The sequence below is a fragment of the Bubalus bubalis genome, chromosome 4, assembly GCF_019923935.1.
Source record: "Bubalus bubalis isolate 160015118507 breed Murrah chromosome 4, NDDB_SH_1, whole genome shotgun sequence".
In the NCBI taxonomy this organism is placed as follows: domain Eukaryota; kingdom Metazoa; phylum Chordata; class Mammalia; order Artiodactyla; family Bovidae; genus Bubalus; species Bubalus bubalis.
The window spans coordinates 161,909,679-161,924,341 of record NC_059160.1 but is presented as its reverse complement, the minus strand read 5'-3'; the positions used below and the strand labels follow the sequence as shown (position 1 = coordinate 161,924,341).

The following is a 14,663-nucleotide window of genomic DNA, read 5'->3' as shown; positions in this document are numbered from 1 at the left end:
GTAGAACTAAACCACTTTTGGTTTAAGAAGCTGGTTTCGGCTGAACACAGCATGAAAGCTCCCGCAAATTTATTATCTACAGAGTCTCCTACTAGACTTACTGACCCTTGCCGACTTTATTTATTTATTTTGGCCACACGGGATGAGCAGGGATCGAACCTGCATCCCCTGTGGTGGAAGTATGAGTCTTAACCACTGGACCACAATGGAAATCCTGTGACGCTTGTTAATTTTAAATGAGAGTTCCAACCAATGTTGAAAAGAATGCGCCAGACACAGAAATGAGCAATTTGAGGATCTCTACCTATTTCATTAAAACTAACCACATACCCTGACACTTTATATCTTTGGGTTTGAAAGCAGATAAAAAGAGAAGGTGCTTACAGTTTAATACAAGAAGGGGAAGAATAAGCAATTTGAAGGGAAACTTTTAGAAACATGCATTTGTTTTTGAAGTCTGGAGACTTCAAATCTTTTAATAGCAAAAGAATAAAAGAGCAGGAATAGATGTTAGAGATGTACCTTTAACCATGCAGGATGACTTGGGAACTTAAAATCTGTACTTTCTAATACACTCATAAGGAGACTATTAGTTCATTACAGAATTTCAGGAGCTATATTTAGGAATAAATTTTGGAAATCCTGTGGAACTAAAGTTTCTCTAAAATTTCACATTAGAATACATACAAATCTTTTTTTATCTATGGCATAATTCAACTTCCAAGGATAAAATTTTAGAGGGAAAGTTAATATTCACCTATCAGTTAGAGAAAATTTTTTTCCAGGGTTTTCATTTCTGGCAAAAATCTATTACAACAATTTTTCCTTGTGGATTTTATAGAGAATAGCAAGCTTTAGTTAAATATCTAGGACACAATTTATGTACATAATCTTGAGAAAAACATATTTTAAAACACTTCAAAAGCTACAAGCATGAGAGGCTATTGCAAGCATTGTCTGGGCTAATGAAGGCTTTCCACAGAATATGACAAGCCTGATTCAAACATAAAAAGAGCTTTACAGGTCTAACTGCTTAGTTTATTTGGCAGTTTAAATATATCCCGTTATCTCACTTTCCAAAAAGCTTTGAGGGTAGCTTGCAATAAAAGACATATATATATAAACAAAGTTGTTAAAAACAGGTGTAGGATGGGTGAGAGGTGTCACTAAAAGGTGGAAGTTCTTATATTTGACCTTGCTAGCTAATGTAGTTATCAATATTAAGCATTATATTTAACTCAGTTTCCTGGAGACAAAAGAAAGAACGCAATAAAGTGAATCTATATAATTCTTATCTAAGAAAGGAAAGTATGTCAATTCTTTACATGACAGTTTTTCTTGGTGCTGATTTCTACTAGGGAGCGCCTAAGATCACAATGCCAAGATGAAGTGACACGCCGCACAGTATTCATGACAGTCAATGGTTTTACAGCAAATACAAAGACGATGATCATGTTGTCACTTGAAACAGCAATTCTCCAAAAAAAAAAAAAAAGAGAGAGTCTAATACTAAATCTAACTCACTGGATTTTACAGGGTGTAAGACAATTTAGGTCAAGAGTAAGACAAGAGAACAGCATGTTTATTTAAGAACAAAAGAATAATACTGATAGTAAATGTTTAAAGTGTTTTTAACTAGCTCAGATAAGAATATTAAGCTAAAATCCTCACTTCAAAGTTACCTTTTTTAGAAAAAAAGAATCCTCAAAACTGATTTGATACAGTTTCCTGATTCAGAGTAAACTGCTGTTTCAGAGTCTTTTGCTAGAAAAAATGTCTAGGTCCTACTTTATAAAGTATTTTCAATTATCACATTTTAAAAGTTAAAGTCAATAAAATCATGTGTAGACTTATTCATCTTCCAAATGACTGAGATTCAGCAAACTTTCTTAGGTAGAAATGTGTGTATGTATAACATTTTTTTAAAATTCATGAACTACATGCCTGATCATTTTCTTCAACCTAATTCTAGTGTTAATTTATGTAACTGGCTATATTCGCACATAGTAATGCCATTTCTTTAAGGCTGGACACAAGGGCTTTGATGAAACACCATTTCCTCTGAAAGGTCACCTTCAATTAATTATCCGTCAGCTTTGCAGAACAGCCTTACTGTAGCTCTTCAAGTCTGCACTAGGTGCTACTGCTACTAACCTTAATGTCACGGGACAGGAAATGTGTGCAAATACCATTCATGCAAACTAAGATCACCCCTAAAGATACGGGTCCAGTACACACTTCCTCGTGCCCATGTCAGAATGCTCATTTTCACGCTACAGGCAAGAAAATGGCATGTATCCTATATGCGTATTCTGTTACGGGGGCCATGGTAACAAATTCTTTATCCGATGGTTGTACTAATGATTATGTATTTGTATTTAAATAAACAGGGGCCCCAAGTTTTTCCAAACTTTTATGACAAAATTTGTAGTTACTTCCAAAGTCTTGATAAACATTTCAAACAGCGATAATTTTCTTTATGCATTTCAATTTAAGTATTTACATAAGAAATCTGATAAACAAAAGCAAATAAATCTGAACAGAATTTCAAGTAAAGAGTGTTTGCTCACCGTTTTCTTTGTAGCCCATGCCTAGGATGACCTCAGGTGCTCTGTAGTAGCGAGTCACTACGTAAGGTGTCATCATAAAACTAGTTCCTGCGGTCCTGGCCAGTCCAAAGTCAAGAATCTTCAAAGTGCAGTCTGATTTTACTACTATATTACTGGGCTTTAAGTCCTTCAAAAATAAAAATAAAAAAAATGACTGCTATGATATAAACAAATATTTTGCAGTCTACACGTTATGAATGAGATCTCTTATAAAACAATTCATGCTAATTGTTCATTTTTCTCAAACTATAATTGTTACCACTGCACAGATTCATCATAAATAGGCAAATGTGAGAAATTAGCTTGATGGCATTTTTAATTTACAAATACATACAGTAGTTATTAGAAGTTAGTAATGTTTTATTTGCTAGAAAATATGATTAGCTAGACACTTTCAATCAAGGGGTGTAAAAGGATTTGGAATGGCATCTCAGAGCTCATGTAAGAACTTTTATGGTTAAATAAAGAGAGAGAATCATAAGTTAGCATTTATATTCACTTGTACACTAAATTACTAGCTTTTAAAATTCTCATTTTAAAATCACAGTAAGCTTTATATAGATATTATATACCAACAACAGGCCATTCTATGTCAACCCAACCACATGGCATTTGACTTTTCAAATAGGCAGATGTTTAACTCTGAAGGACCAAAGTAATCATCATCAGTTTTCCCATCACTGATCTCTCACCCAAAATCATACAAACTTGTTCATACAATTTTTGCCCACAGAGGTAGGATACCACTGTCCTGGTGCCACTAACCCATAAAATCACCTGCTGCTGATGCTGCTAAGTAACGTCCGTGAAAAGCTACCCATGTGAACCCAACCTCAAGGAATTCTATGTTACAAGCATAAAAAGGCAGCAGCATAAATACTCAAGGCTTCAAGTTCAACCCATCTTGCCTTTTAGCTACCATGAATCCTATTATGAACGGAGAGACCAAAAAAAGCAGGCCTATAATTCACATATATTGAATATCAATGATTAACAATACAGAAAAGTGGCCTGAAAAATAAGCATTAATCACTCTTGCAATGTCTATACCCAGCAAGCGTGTATACTGTCTTCGCCTATTTTGATAGGCAAGCATGGGTGGAGTTAGAAGATGTGCCACCTGTTTGCTGTTGCTGCTCAGTTGCTAAGTTGTGTCTGACTCTTTGCAACCCTATGGACTATGGATGGCATGCCAGGTTCCTCTGTCCTCCACTATCTCCCAGAGTTTGCTCAAATTGATGTCCATTGAGTTGGTGATGCTATCTATCTCATCCTCTGCTGCTCCCATCTCCTTTGCCTTCAATCTTTCCCAGCACCAGGGTCTTTTCCAATGAGCTGGCTCTTCGCATCAGATGGCCAAAGTACTGGAGTCACAGCTTCAGCAACAGTCCTTTCAATAAATATTCAGGGCTGATCTCCTTTATGACTGACTGGTCTGATCTCCCTGCAGTCCAGGGATCAGCCTTCTTTATGGACCAACTGTCACATCTGTACATGACTACGGGAAAAATCACAGCTTTGACTAGATGGACCTTTGTCAGCAAAGTAATGTCTCTGCTTTTTTAATACGTTGTCTAGGTTTGTCATGTCATCGATAGGTTTTATCAAATTAAAAATAAATATCAACAGGCTTATGGAACAGAAGATGAACATTTTTATTATTGCTATCCTATAAATATGTGGTCATTATTTCCAAAATGCAATACCTCAGCAAAGAAACACTGCATGTTCAAAAATAAATATGAGCTCTGATGCTATTTCAATGTCTATCATGTTGGTTAATGATTTAATGGCTCATTGTAGTACTGCATTCTAGTCTAGGAATAAGATTTCAACTTTAAACACTTTACTTTGGAAGAAGAACAAAATAAAAAATTTTTTAAATAGTCATTTTTTGTTAAGGGAAAGAAACTTTCAAAAAAGAATATCATCTGAAATTCATCCTTGTTTATCAGTATGTACGGGCTTCCTAGTGGCACAGTAGTAAAGAACATGCCTGCCAATGCAGGAGATGCAGGTTCAATCCCCGGGTCAGGAAGATCCCCTGGAGTAGGAAATGGCAATCTACTTCAGTGTTCTTGCCTGGAAAATCCCATGGATAGAGGAGCCTGGCGGGCTGCAGTCCATGAGGTGGGGAGGAGCCGGATGCGAGTCAGCACCTGAGGACACACACACCAGCGTGCACCCTCCCAGAGGCGTTTAGCAGCACTGCTCTCTATATCTCTGAAGGGCTGCTGAACTCGTATGAATGTGTGACAGGAGCAGTGGACTAACTTAATATTCCATCCTCTCTACCACATTTTTCCAGCCTGTGATTAATTCTAGTCAATGGGATGTGAGTGGGAACTAAGAATAGAAGGGCCAGTTTCTTATACACTAGCAGTGGACAATCTGAAAGAGAAATTAAGAAAATAACTCCATTTATAATAGTTTCCAAAAGAATAAAATACCTAGGAAAAAATTTTAACTAAGGTCGTGAAAAGACTTGCACACTGAAAGCTGTAAAACAGATTTGTCACAGACTACATTGCATTCCCCGCCGCGCCCCCCATCAAGTGCAAACATTGAAGTCCTACCCTTAATGTGACTATATCTGGAGACAGGACCCTTATAGAGGCAATTAAGGTTAAATGAGGTCATAAGGGTTGGGCTCAATGCAAAAGAACTGGTGTCCTTATAAGAAAAGAGAAAGAGACACCCGAGTTTGTCTCTCTTTTTACAAGCACGGAAGGAAGGAAGCATATGAGAACACGGCAAGAAGGCGGCTACCTCCACATCAGGAAGAGAGATCGCACTAGAAACGGAATTTACTTGCATGTTGGTCCTGGACTTCTAATCTCCAAAAACTGTGAGAAAATAAATTTCTCTTGTTTAGGCCACCTAGTCTGTGCTGTTTTGTTATGGTACACAAAATAGACTAATACAACCTAAGTGGAAAGACATCCTATATTTGTGAATTGGAATACTAAATACAGTTAAGACAGCAAAACTACCCAAGCAATCTACAGAGTCAATGAAATCCTTATTATTATTACAATTCCAATGGCCTTTTCAGCGGAAATGGAAAAGCTGATACTCAAAATTCCTATGGAATCACAAGGAGCCCTCAACAGTCAAAATGATATTGAGAAAGAATGAAGGTGATGGACTCGTACTACCCCATTTCAAAATTTACTACTAAGCTACAGTGCTCAAAATACAGCGGTTCTGATAAAAGCACAGACACAAAGACCAATGGAAGTGAGAACTGAGAGTCCAGAAATAAAACCATATGTCTACAGCCAACTGAATTTCAGTAAGGATGCCAAAATCATTCAATGAGAAAACAACAGTCTCTTTTAATAAATGGTGCTAGGATAGCTGGATTTCCACAAGCAAAAGAATGAAGTTATTAGCACCTTATCTCATACCATATACGAAAATTAACTCAAAATGGGTCAACGACCTAAATGTAAGAGCTAAAACTATCAATGAAAGACTAAGAGTAAATCTTTATGATCTTGAATTCGACAATGGATTCTTACATAAGACACTAAAAGTACAAACAACCAAAGAAAACATAAACTGATTTTAATGAAAATTAAAATGTTTGCACATCAAGAGAGATCAAGAAAGTGAAAAGACAATATACAAAATAGGAGAAAAGATTTACAAATTACTCATCTGATAAGGATCTAGTATTCAGAATATATAAAGAACCCTGATAACAACAAAAAGACAAACAACTCAATTAAAAAATGGGCAAAGGGCTTAAATAGATATTTCTTCCAAGAAGATATACAAATACAAAACAATCATGAAAAGATGCTTAATGTCATTAGAGAAATGCAAATTAAAACCACAATGAGATACCACTTCATACTCACTAGGATGGCTAGAATGAAAAAGTCATTAGGAATCAGCAAAGACTTGGGGAAACTGGAATTTTTGTGTACCATTGCTGGAAATTTAAGATGGTGTACCCACTGTGGGAAACAATTTGCTGGTTCTTCGGAAAGTTAAATAAGACCCAGCAATAAAACTCCTAGGTAGATACCCAAAAGAACTAAAAACAGGAACTCAAATACTTCTACCTTAATGTTTTTAACAGCACTAAAAGCTAACAGGTGGAAATAACCCAGATGTCCATTAATGGATGAACAGATAAAATGTGGTAAATATATATAAGAGAATATTCACCAGTCATAAAAAGGAACGAACTACTGATACACACCTTAATACGGGTGGAACTGAAAACATTATGCCAAGTTAAAGAAGCCAGACAAAAAGCTCATCTACTGTATGACTCTACTTATTTGAAACATCCAGAGAGGTAGATCCATGGACACCGAGAGGAGACTGATATATGTCAGGGTTGGGGAGAGAAGGGATGGGATGACCACCAGGGGTAGGTAGCTTCCGTTTGGAGCAATGAAACTGTTTTGAAATTTGCTATCGGTCGTGGTTGCACAATGTTGTGAACGCACTAAATATCACTGAACTGCACACTCTGAAACACTGCGAATTCTATGTTACATCAATTTAACCTCAACGATTAAAAAAAGATATGACCGTTTTTTCTACTAACCCGGTGAATAATTCCAGCAGAGTGAAGGTGCTTGATCCCACACAGCATCTGATAGAGCAGGTAGGACATTCTTTCATGATCTAGCTCCATCTGAATCACTTGACAAAGATTTGCATCCATGAGCTCCATGACTATGTAACTTTATGGGCGAAAAAAGGTAACAGCTAAAGTATGCAGTAACAATCAAAGAATAATATGTATTAACAAAATTTTAATTATTACACTTACACATCTTGAAATTCTTCTAGGGATTTCTGTGGTGTAAAAACATTCAAAAGGCCAATTATCTGTGGTAAAAGCAGAGAAATAGAAAATTTTTCATTTGGAAACTGCAAATACATGGATTAAAAAAAAGCCACCCTCTGTATGAAGTTTTTCAAGTCTAATGTTCTAAGCTTAAGTAATCGCCTTATCTTATATATTAAACCTTCATGGCCAGGGCTGGGGGCAGGGAGAGAAGCAGAGCACAGAGGATATTAAGGGCAGAGACAAGACTCTGAATGAGACTATAATGGTAGATATATGCATCATTACACAGTTGTCCAAACCCACAGAATGTACACCACCAAGAGTGAACCCTAAAGCAAACTCTGGACTCTGGGTGATAAGTATATGTCAATGTAGGTTCACTGATTATAAAAAAAATGTACCACTCTGGCGGGGGATGTTAATAATGCAGGAAGCTATGCATGTATGCAGGCAGGGGATATATGGGACATCTCTGTACTTTTCTTTAGATTTGCTGTGAACCTAAAACTGCTCTAAAAACACAGTCTTATACACACACACACAAACTATACCAACAGAAGAGCTCCAGAAAATCCATTCCATTTATGAACATTCAACTATTATGGACCTATATTATACAGTCCTCTACATAATCTGTAAGCAAATCTTAAGTACTTTCTGCCAGCTTTTATACAACTCAATACTTTTATATAACCTCAGCCCTTTTGACTCCTGGTTTTTCATAAAACTGCACTTTCCCAGATTTCCTCATTTCCCATCTAGTTCAACAGTTTATCCATAGGCATGCAATCTTTTCCACTATTCTTTTTCCAATCCTCCTCCCTTCTCTATTTGTACCCTTTTCCTGGGTGATACTATGTATGTTTTTTTCCTCCAAATCTATATAGATAATTCTAAATATTCATTAAAGGTTCTTTAGGTTTATGAGTCTCAGATTTTCATTGCTACTTCACATGAGGTCTCTCAAAATAATATAAAATTGAATTCATTATCCTTCCAACCCAAACCTCTTACTTTTCCAGAGTATCTTCTTTTTTACAACAGAAAGCACAGTGATTTTTTACTCTTTTTCTCAATATCTGAAAAGTGAAAGTGCAGTCGCTCAGTTGTGTCCAACTCTTTGTGACCCCATGGACCCCATTTGCACCATAATAAATAAAAGAATGCTATCTATTCACTATCGTCAGGGTAAATTCCAACCTCTTTTCCCCCCTGTGCTGTTACGCATGTTGAGGTATCTAACATCTCATCTAGGCTGTTCATGCTGCAATAACTTCTAACACTTGGTTCCCTAACAATGGTTTTCTGCAAATCCAGCTACCATTTTACTGTCTATAATATATGGTAATAAAAAGATAGGATTACTCACCTTTTCAGAAATCTAAAGCCACCAAAAAAATTTCTAAAACTCCCTTGCAGTACATTCAAAGCCCTCCATGACAGGACAGCAACCCACTTCATCTCTTGCTAAGCCTTCTATTAAACTTGATACTTGAGCAAGAAGGCTGTTTCTAAAAAACTGCCAAGGCCTTTACACATTCTATTCCCTGTGTTTGTCACTTTCTTACTAAATGCTACTAAATCTTCAAGATAGGCTTTTTTCGTAGGGTCTGACAATGCCTAGTTCTTGACAGAGTGGAGTAGTCTACTTCGGCCCCACAACAGCGATGTTATTATGGCATTTAATACACTGTTGTGCTTTCACAACAGCCTCTTACTCCTTTTTACAATTCTGACATATAAGAAAATACCTGACACATATTTTTGAAATGTGTTGACAATTATACTTAGAATGTTTTTCTAGACGTAAACTTCATGAGGGCAGAACCCATGTTAGTCATTTAAGCATGAAGCTTTGCTTACAGAAGACATCCAAATACATGTTCAGTGCATGTTCAGTGTTAAAATTCTGAAAAATAATTTTCAGATAGGAGAGGGTAAAACAAATTTAAGACAGAGGAATAAGTATCCAATTGTTTTAAATGAATGCCTCCTAACATGTCTAACGAGATGAACTACACACTTGGAGACTTGGAGAAATAGTAAAACCATTCTCATTAATATCCAGTCAATCCCAGAGTAGAAGTCTGGTATCAAAGGGTATCAGGGGTTTCTCAGAACTGAGGAGGATGGAGATGGGGGAATGTGAGCCAAAGGAAGAGGGTTTCTTTGTAAGGTGATGAAGACGCTCTAGAACCTACTGTGATGATAGTCACATGTATCAGTGAATTAACTGAAAACCAATGAATTAAATGGATTAGCTGTATGTGAATTGTATCATAATAAAGCTGTTACATAAAAAAGATTAAAATGGATAGCTGTCTTCTTTTCCAAAAGAGAAATGAAGAAAATCACATCAGTTGTGCACTGGACAAACAAAAGTCAAGGGGTGGCAGAGGAGCACTTTGAAAGAAGTAAACATTACTAGAAACATGTAAAAATTCACTGAGAAACTTTACTTCTGTGAACAGAAACAACAGCAGCAATAATAACACAGAACAGCAACAGATTGGAGAAATGCAACCAGACATATAATATATGGATTTCAGAAAGGCATTTTTGAATGAAAAAATATAAAAGGGTGAAAGTCATATGTCTAAGTTTTTATAACCACTAGAAAATAGAACTAGGAATGTTTTACTAATTTCATTTAGATATTTTTTAAAGTTTCTGCTAAACTGCTTTATCCAATATTACTAAATAAAGTTCCAATGTCAAAGAATAATGGGAACTAATTCATCTATGTGCAAAGATTCCAGTTTTCTGAAATGTCAGCTTAACATAAAACAAAAAGCAGATGAGATAAACCCTACATAAAGTTCTAAAACATCTACCTGTTTAAAATTCCTCTTGAAAAGTAGATGTCAGAAAAGTACAGATTCTTCATTTCATAAAGTATTTTTCATCTAATATTTAATAAAGTTGAGAAAAATTTCACAATGCAGATACACTTTTAAGCAATGTTTCAGCCCAAAAGAACAGTTTAAAACACCTACTATTTTAAAAGATTTTGATATTCAGGTATTCATGAAGAGGTCTTGATTTTATACTTAAGGAATTTTCTGAATGTTCACTTACATTTTTGTGATTTACACATTTCATAAGAACTAGCTCTCTGTAAGCACGCTTAGCATGAGTTTGATTCTGAAATGGCCGACTTAACTTCTTGATTGCAACGTTTCTTTCAAGAATGGCATCATAAGCTGCACTGTAATAAAAAATTTCAAAACAACAAAAATTTAATCAAAAATCTGCAAACTTAATTATGAAACATTCATGTAGATTTCTCACTTTCTCCAAAGATAAATGCAACTGAATCAATTTCCAGCCCTTAGTATTCAACATGTTTCTTAAAATATTAATGGATTAAAAGCAAAAATGAACTGTGAAGAAAGAAACTGTGTTCACTGGGGGTCATCCCAGATCCACCTAGCACACAGTGGGCACGTAATACACAAGTCTCTAATGAGTGCTCAAGTCCAAGAGATACACCTTAGAGCCTAAAACGAAGTCCTCACCCCAAATCGACATTAAGAAAAGACAGGATAAAAAGTACATGTGGTCATAAATTCTACTCAAAACACTTGATGAATTCTACATCACCTCCTCCTCTTCAGACACAACAAAATGAACACAGAAAGAGCAAAGTACATAAAAAGGCATCTATATAAAAGACTATAAAAGTAAATACAAAATTTGTTTTGGAGGCGAAATTAAAAATCAAAGTATTTATAAATGCTAGATTTCAGGACACCAGAAGCCACCTCATAACTATTAATGAAACACCTATAATTCTGGGAAATATAACACTATATTCATTAACTCTTCATCTCTCTACCATATGACACTGACAAATGGTACACTTCACAAATGACAGGTCAAAGAAAGTAAAGCACAAGTAAGGTACAGTGCCTAAAAATTATAGAATAGTATGACTGAAGAGATTTTAAAACTCATTTGGATTAATCACTGCCTGATATAGGGCCAGAGAGGCTAACTAATTTGTTCAAAGTCAGCCAGAAGGTTGAAGGCAAAGCTGAGTCTAGAAGACTGAGACATAAGGTCATGCTTTTCCTGCTGCTGCTGCTAAGTCACTTCAGTCGTGTCCAACTCTGTGCGACCCCACAGATGGCAGCCCACAAGGCTCCCCCGTCCCTGGGATTCTCCAGGCAAGAACACTGGAGTGGGTTGCCATTTCCTTTTCCAATGCATGAAAGTGAAAAGTGAAAGTGAAGTCGCTCAGTCGTGTCCAACTCTTCACAACTCCATGGACTGCAGCCCACCAGGCTCCTCTGTCCATGGGATTTTCCAGGCAAGAGTACTGGAGTGGGGCGCCATTGCCTTCTCCAGCTTTTCATCCTGGACCATTATAAAAGACGATTTCTCTTTATGTAATACTTGGAAAATCAGCATTTGTTGTTGTTTAGTTGCTAAGTTGTATCCAACTCTTTGCAGCCCTATGGACGGTAGCCCGCCATGCTCCTCTGTCCATGGGATTTCCCAGACAAGAATACTGGAGTGCGTTGCCATTTTCTTCTCCAGGTGATCTTTCTGATTCAGGGATAGAACTCACATCTCCTATACTAGCAGGGGGATTCTTTACCAATGAGCCACCAGGGAAGCCCAAAGGTAGCATAATACTGATTAAAATTATTCTCTAACCTAACTGGAACCTATTCTCCAACCTAAATTATTCTCTAACCTATTCCTAATAGAGGAAAACAACAGAATGGGAAAATAGAGATCTCTTCAAGAAAATTAGAAATGCCAAGGGAACATTTTATGCAAAGATGGGCTCAATGAAGGACAGAAATGGTATGGACTTAACAGAAGCAGAAGATATTAAGAAGAGGTGGCAAGAATACACAGAAGAACTGTACAAAAAAAGACCTTCACAACCCAGATAATCAGGATGGTGTGATCACTCACCTAGAACCAGACATCCTGGAATGTGAAGTCGAGTGGGCCTTAGGAAGTATCACTACGAACAAAGCTAGTGGAGGTGATGGAATTCCAGTTGACCTATTTCAAATCCTGAAAGATGATGCTGTGAAAGTGCTGCACTCAATATGCCAGCAAATTTGGAAAACTCAGCAGTGGCCACAGGACTGGAAAAGGTCAGTTTTCATTTCAATCCCAAAGAAAGGCAACGCCAAAGAATGCTCAAACTACCGCACAATTGCACTCACACGCTAGTAAATACTCAAAATTCTCCAAGCCAGGCTTCAGCAATACGTGAACCGTGAACTTCCAGATGTTCAAGCTGGTTTTAGAAAAGGCAGAGGAACCAGAGATCCAATTGCCAACATCTGCTGGATCACTGAAAAAGCAAGAGAGTTCCAGAAAAACATCTATTTCTGCTTTATTGACTATGCCAAAGCCTTTGTGTGAAAAGTGAAAGTCGCTCAGTTGTGCCCGACTCTTTGCGACCCCATGGACTATACAGTCCATGGAATTCTCCAGGCCAGAATACTGGAGTGGCTAGCCTTTCCCTTCTCCAGGGATCTTCCCAACCCAGGGATCGAACCCAGGTCTCCTGCACTGCAGGCAGATTCTTTATCAGCTGAGCCACCAGGGAAGCCCAAGAATACTGGAGTGGGTAGCCTTTCCCTTCTCCAGGGGATCTTCCTGACCCAGGAATCAAACCGGGGTCTCCGGCATGGCAGGTGGATTCTTTACCAACTGAGCTATGAGGGAAGCCCTCACAGCTTGACTGTGTGGATCACAATAAACTGTGGAAAATTCTGAAAGAGATGCGAATACCAGACTACCTCTCCTGCCTCTTGAGAAACTTTCATGCAGGTCAGGAAGCAACAGTTAGAACTGGACATGGAACAACAGACTGGTTCCAAATAGGAAAAGGAGCACGTCAAGGCTGTATATTGTCACCCTGCTTATTTAACTTATATGCAGAGTACATCATGAGAAACGCTTGGCTGGAAGAAGCACAAGCTGGAATCAAGACTGCCGGGAGAAATATCAATAACCTCAGATATGCAGATGACACCACCCTTATGGCAGAGAGTGAAGAAGAACTAAAGAGCTCCTTGATGACAGTGAGAGAGGAGAGTGAAAAAGTTGGCTTAAAGCTCAACATTCAGAAAACTAAGATCATGGCATCTGGTCCCATCACTTCATAGCAAAAAGATGGGGAAACAGTGGAAACAGTGGCTGAGTATTTTTTTAGGCTCCAAAATCACTGCAGATGGTGATTGCAGCCATGAAACCTAAGACGCTTACTCCTTGGAAGGAAAGTTATGACCAACCTAGACAGCATATTAAAAAGCAGGGACATTACTTTGTCAACAAAGGTCCGTCTAGTCAAGGCTATGGTTTTTCCTGTGGTCATGTATGGATGTGAGTTGGACTGTGAAGAAAGCTGAGCGCCGAAGAATTGATGCTTTTTAACTGTGGTGTTAGAGAAGACTCTTGAAAGTCCCTTGGACTGCAAGGAGATCCATCCAGTTCATCATAAAGGAGATCAGTCCTGGGTATTCATTGGAAGGACTGATGTTGAAGCTCAAACTCCAATACTCTGGCCACCTCATGTGAACTGCTGACTGATTTGAAAAGACCCTGATGCTGGGAAAGATTGAGGGCAGGAGGAGAAGGGGGCAACAGAGGATGAGATGGTTGGATGACATCACCAACTCAATGGACATGCATTTGGGTGAACTCCAGGAGTTGGTGATGGACAGGAAGGCCTGGCGTGCTGTGGTTCATGCGTTTGCAAAGAGTCAGACATGAATGAGGGACTGGACTAATTGGAAACTTGAGGGTTTTTGGTGGTTATTTTACTATATTAAATATAGTGAAGAAATTATGTATTAAGAAATTGGCACTGCATAAAAGGATACATCTGTACATTCTATAGACTGTAACTATTGCCTATATACATAGATATATACATACACATACCAAAACATATTATTTTTATTAGAAGGTGCCATTATTTACAGATATGTTCTTCCCAAATTAAGGAAAAAAAAAAAAAAAGGCAAAACAAAAAAAAAACAGGTGATGCAAATGTTTAGAAGTTTTGATTGTTTCAGATAAAGCATGTTTTATTTTTAACCATTAAGTTCATTCCTATTAATTTTTTATCTACTATATCAAAGTAATCTTTCAAACTCTAAAATTGAAAAATACAAGTATCTTATTGAACTATTTTGTATCCAAGGAAATTAGATTTCTAATAATTGATTCTTAAATGTGCACAAATTAGAACACCTGGGTAT

General features: G+C 37.3%; 1 protein-coding gene across 7 annotated transcripts in view; it reads right to left on the bottom strand.

The window, feature by feature from the left end:
- MAPK8 (mitogen-activated protein kinase 8) overlaps positions 1-14,663 on the bottom strand; it is a 99,794-nt gene that overhangs the window by 17,161 nt on the left and 67,970 nt on the right. For all 7 annotated transcript variants that reach the window (XM_025284904.3, XM_025284902.3, XM_025284906.3 and 4 more), the window contains 4 exons: positions 10,504-10,633; positions 7,405-7,463; positions 7,177-7,315; positions 2,571-2,736 (listed from right to left, as the gene is read on the bottom strand). In XM_025284904.3, the coding sequence (XP_025140689.1) occupies positions 2,571-2,736; positions 7,177-7,315; positions 7,405-7,463; positions 10,504-10,633 (494 nt within the window). The remainder of the gene's footprint in view (positions 1-2,570; positions 2,737-7,176; positions 7,316-7,404; positions 7,464-10,503; positions 10,634-14,663) is intronic.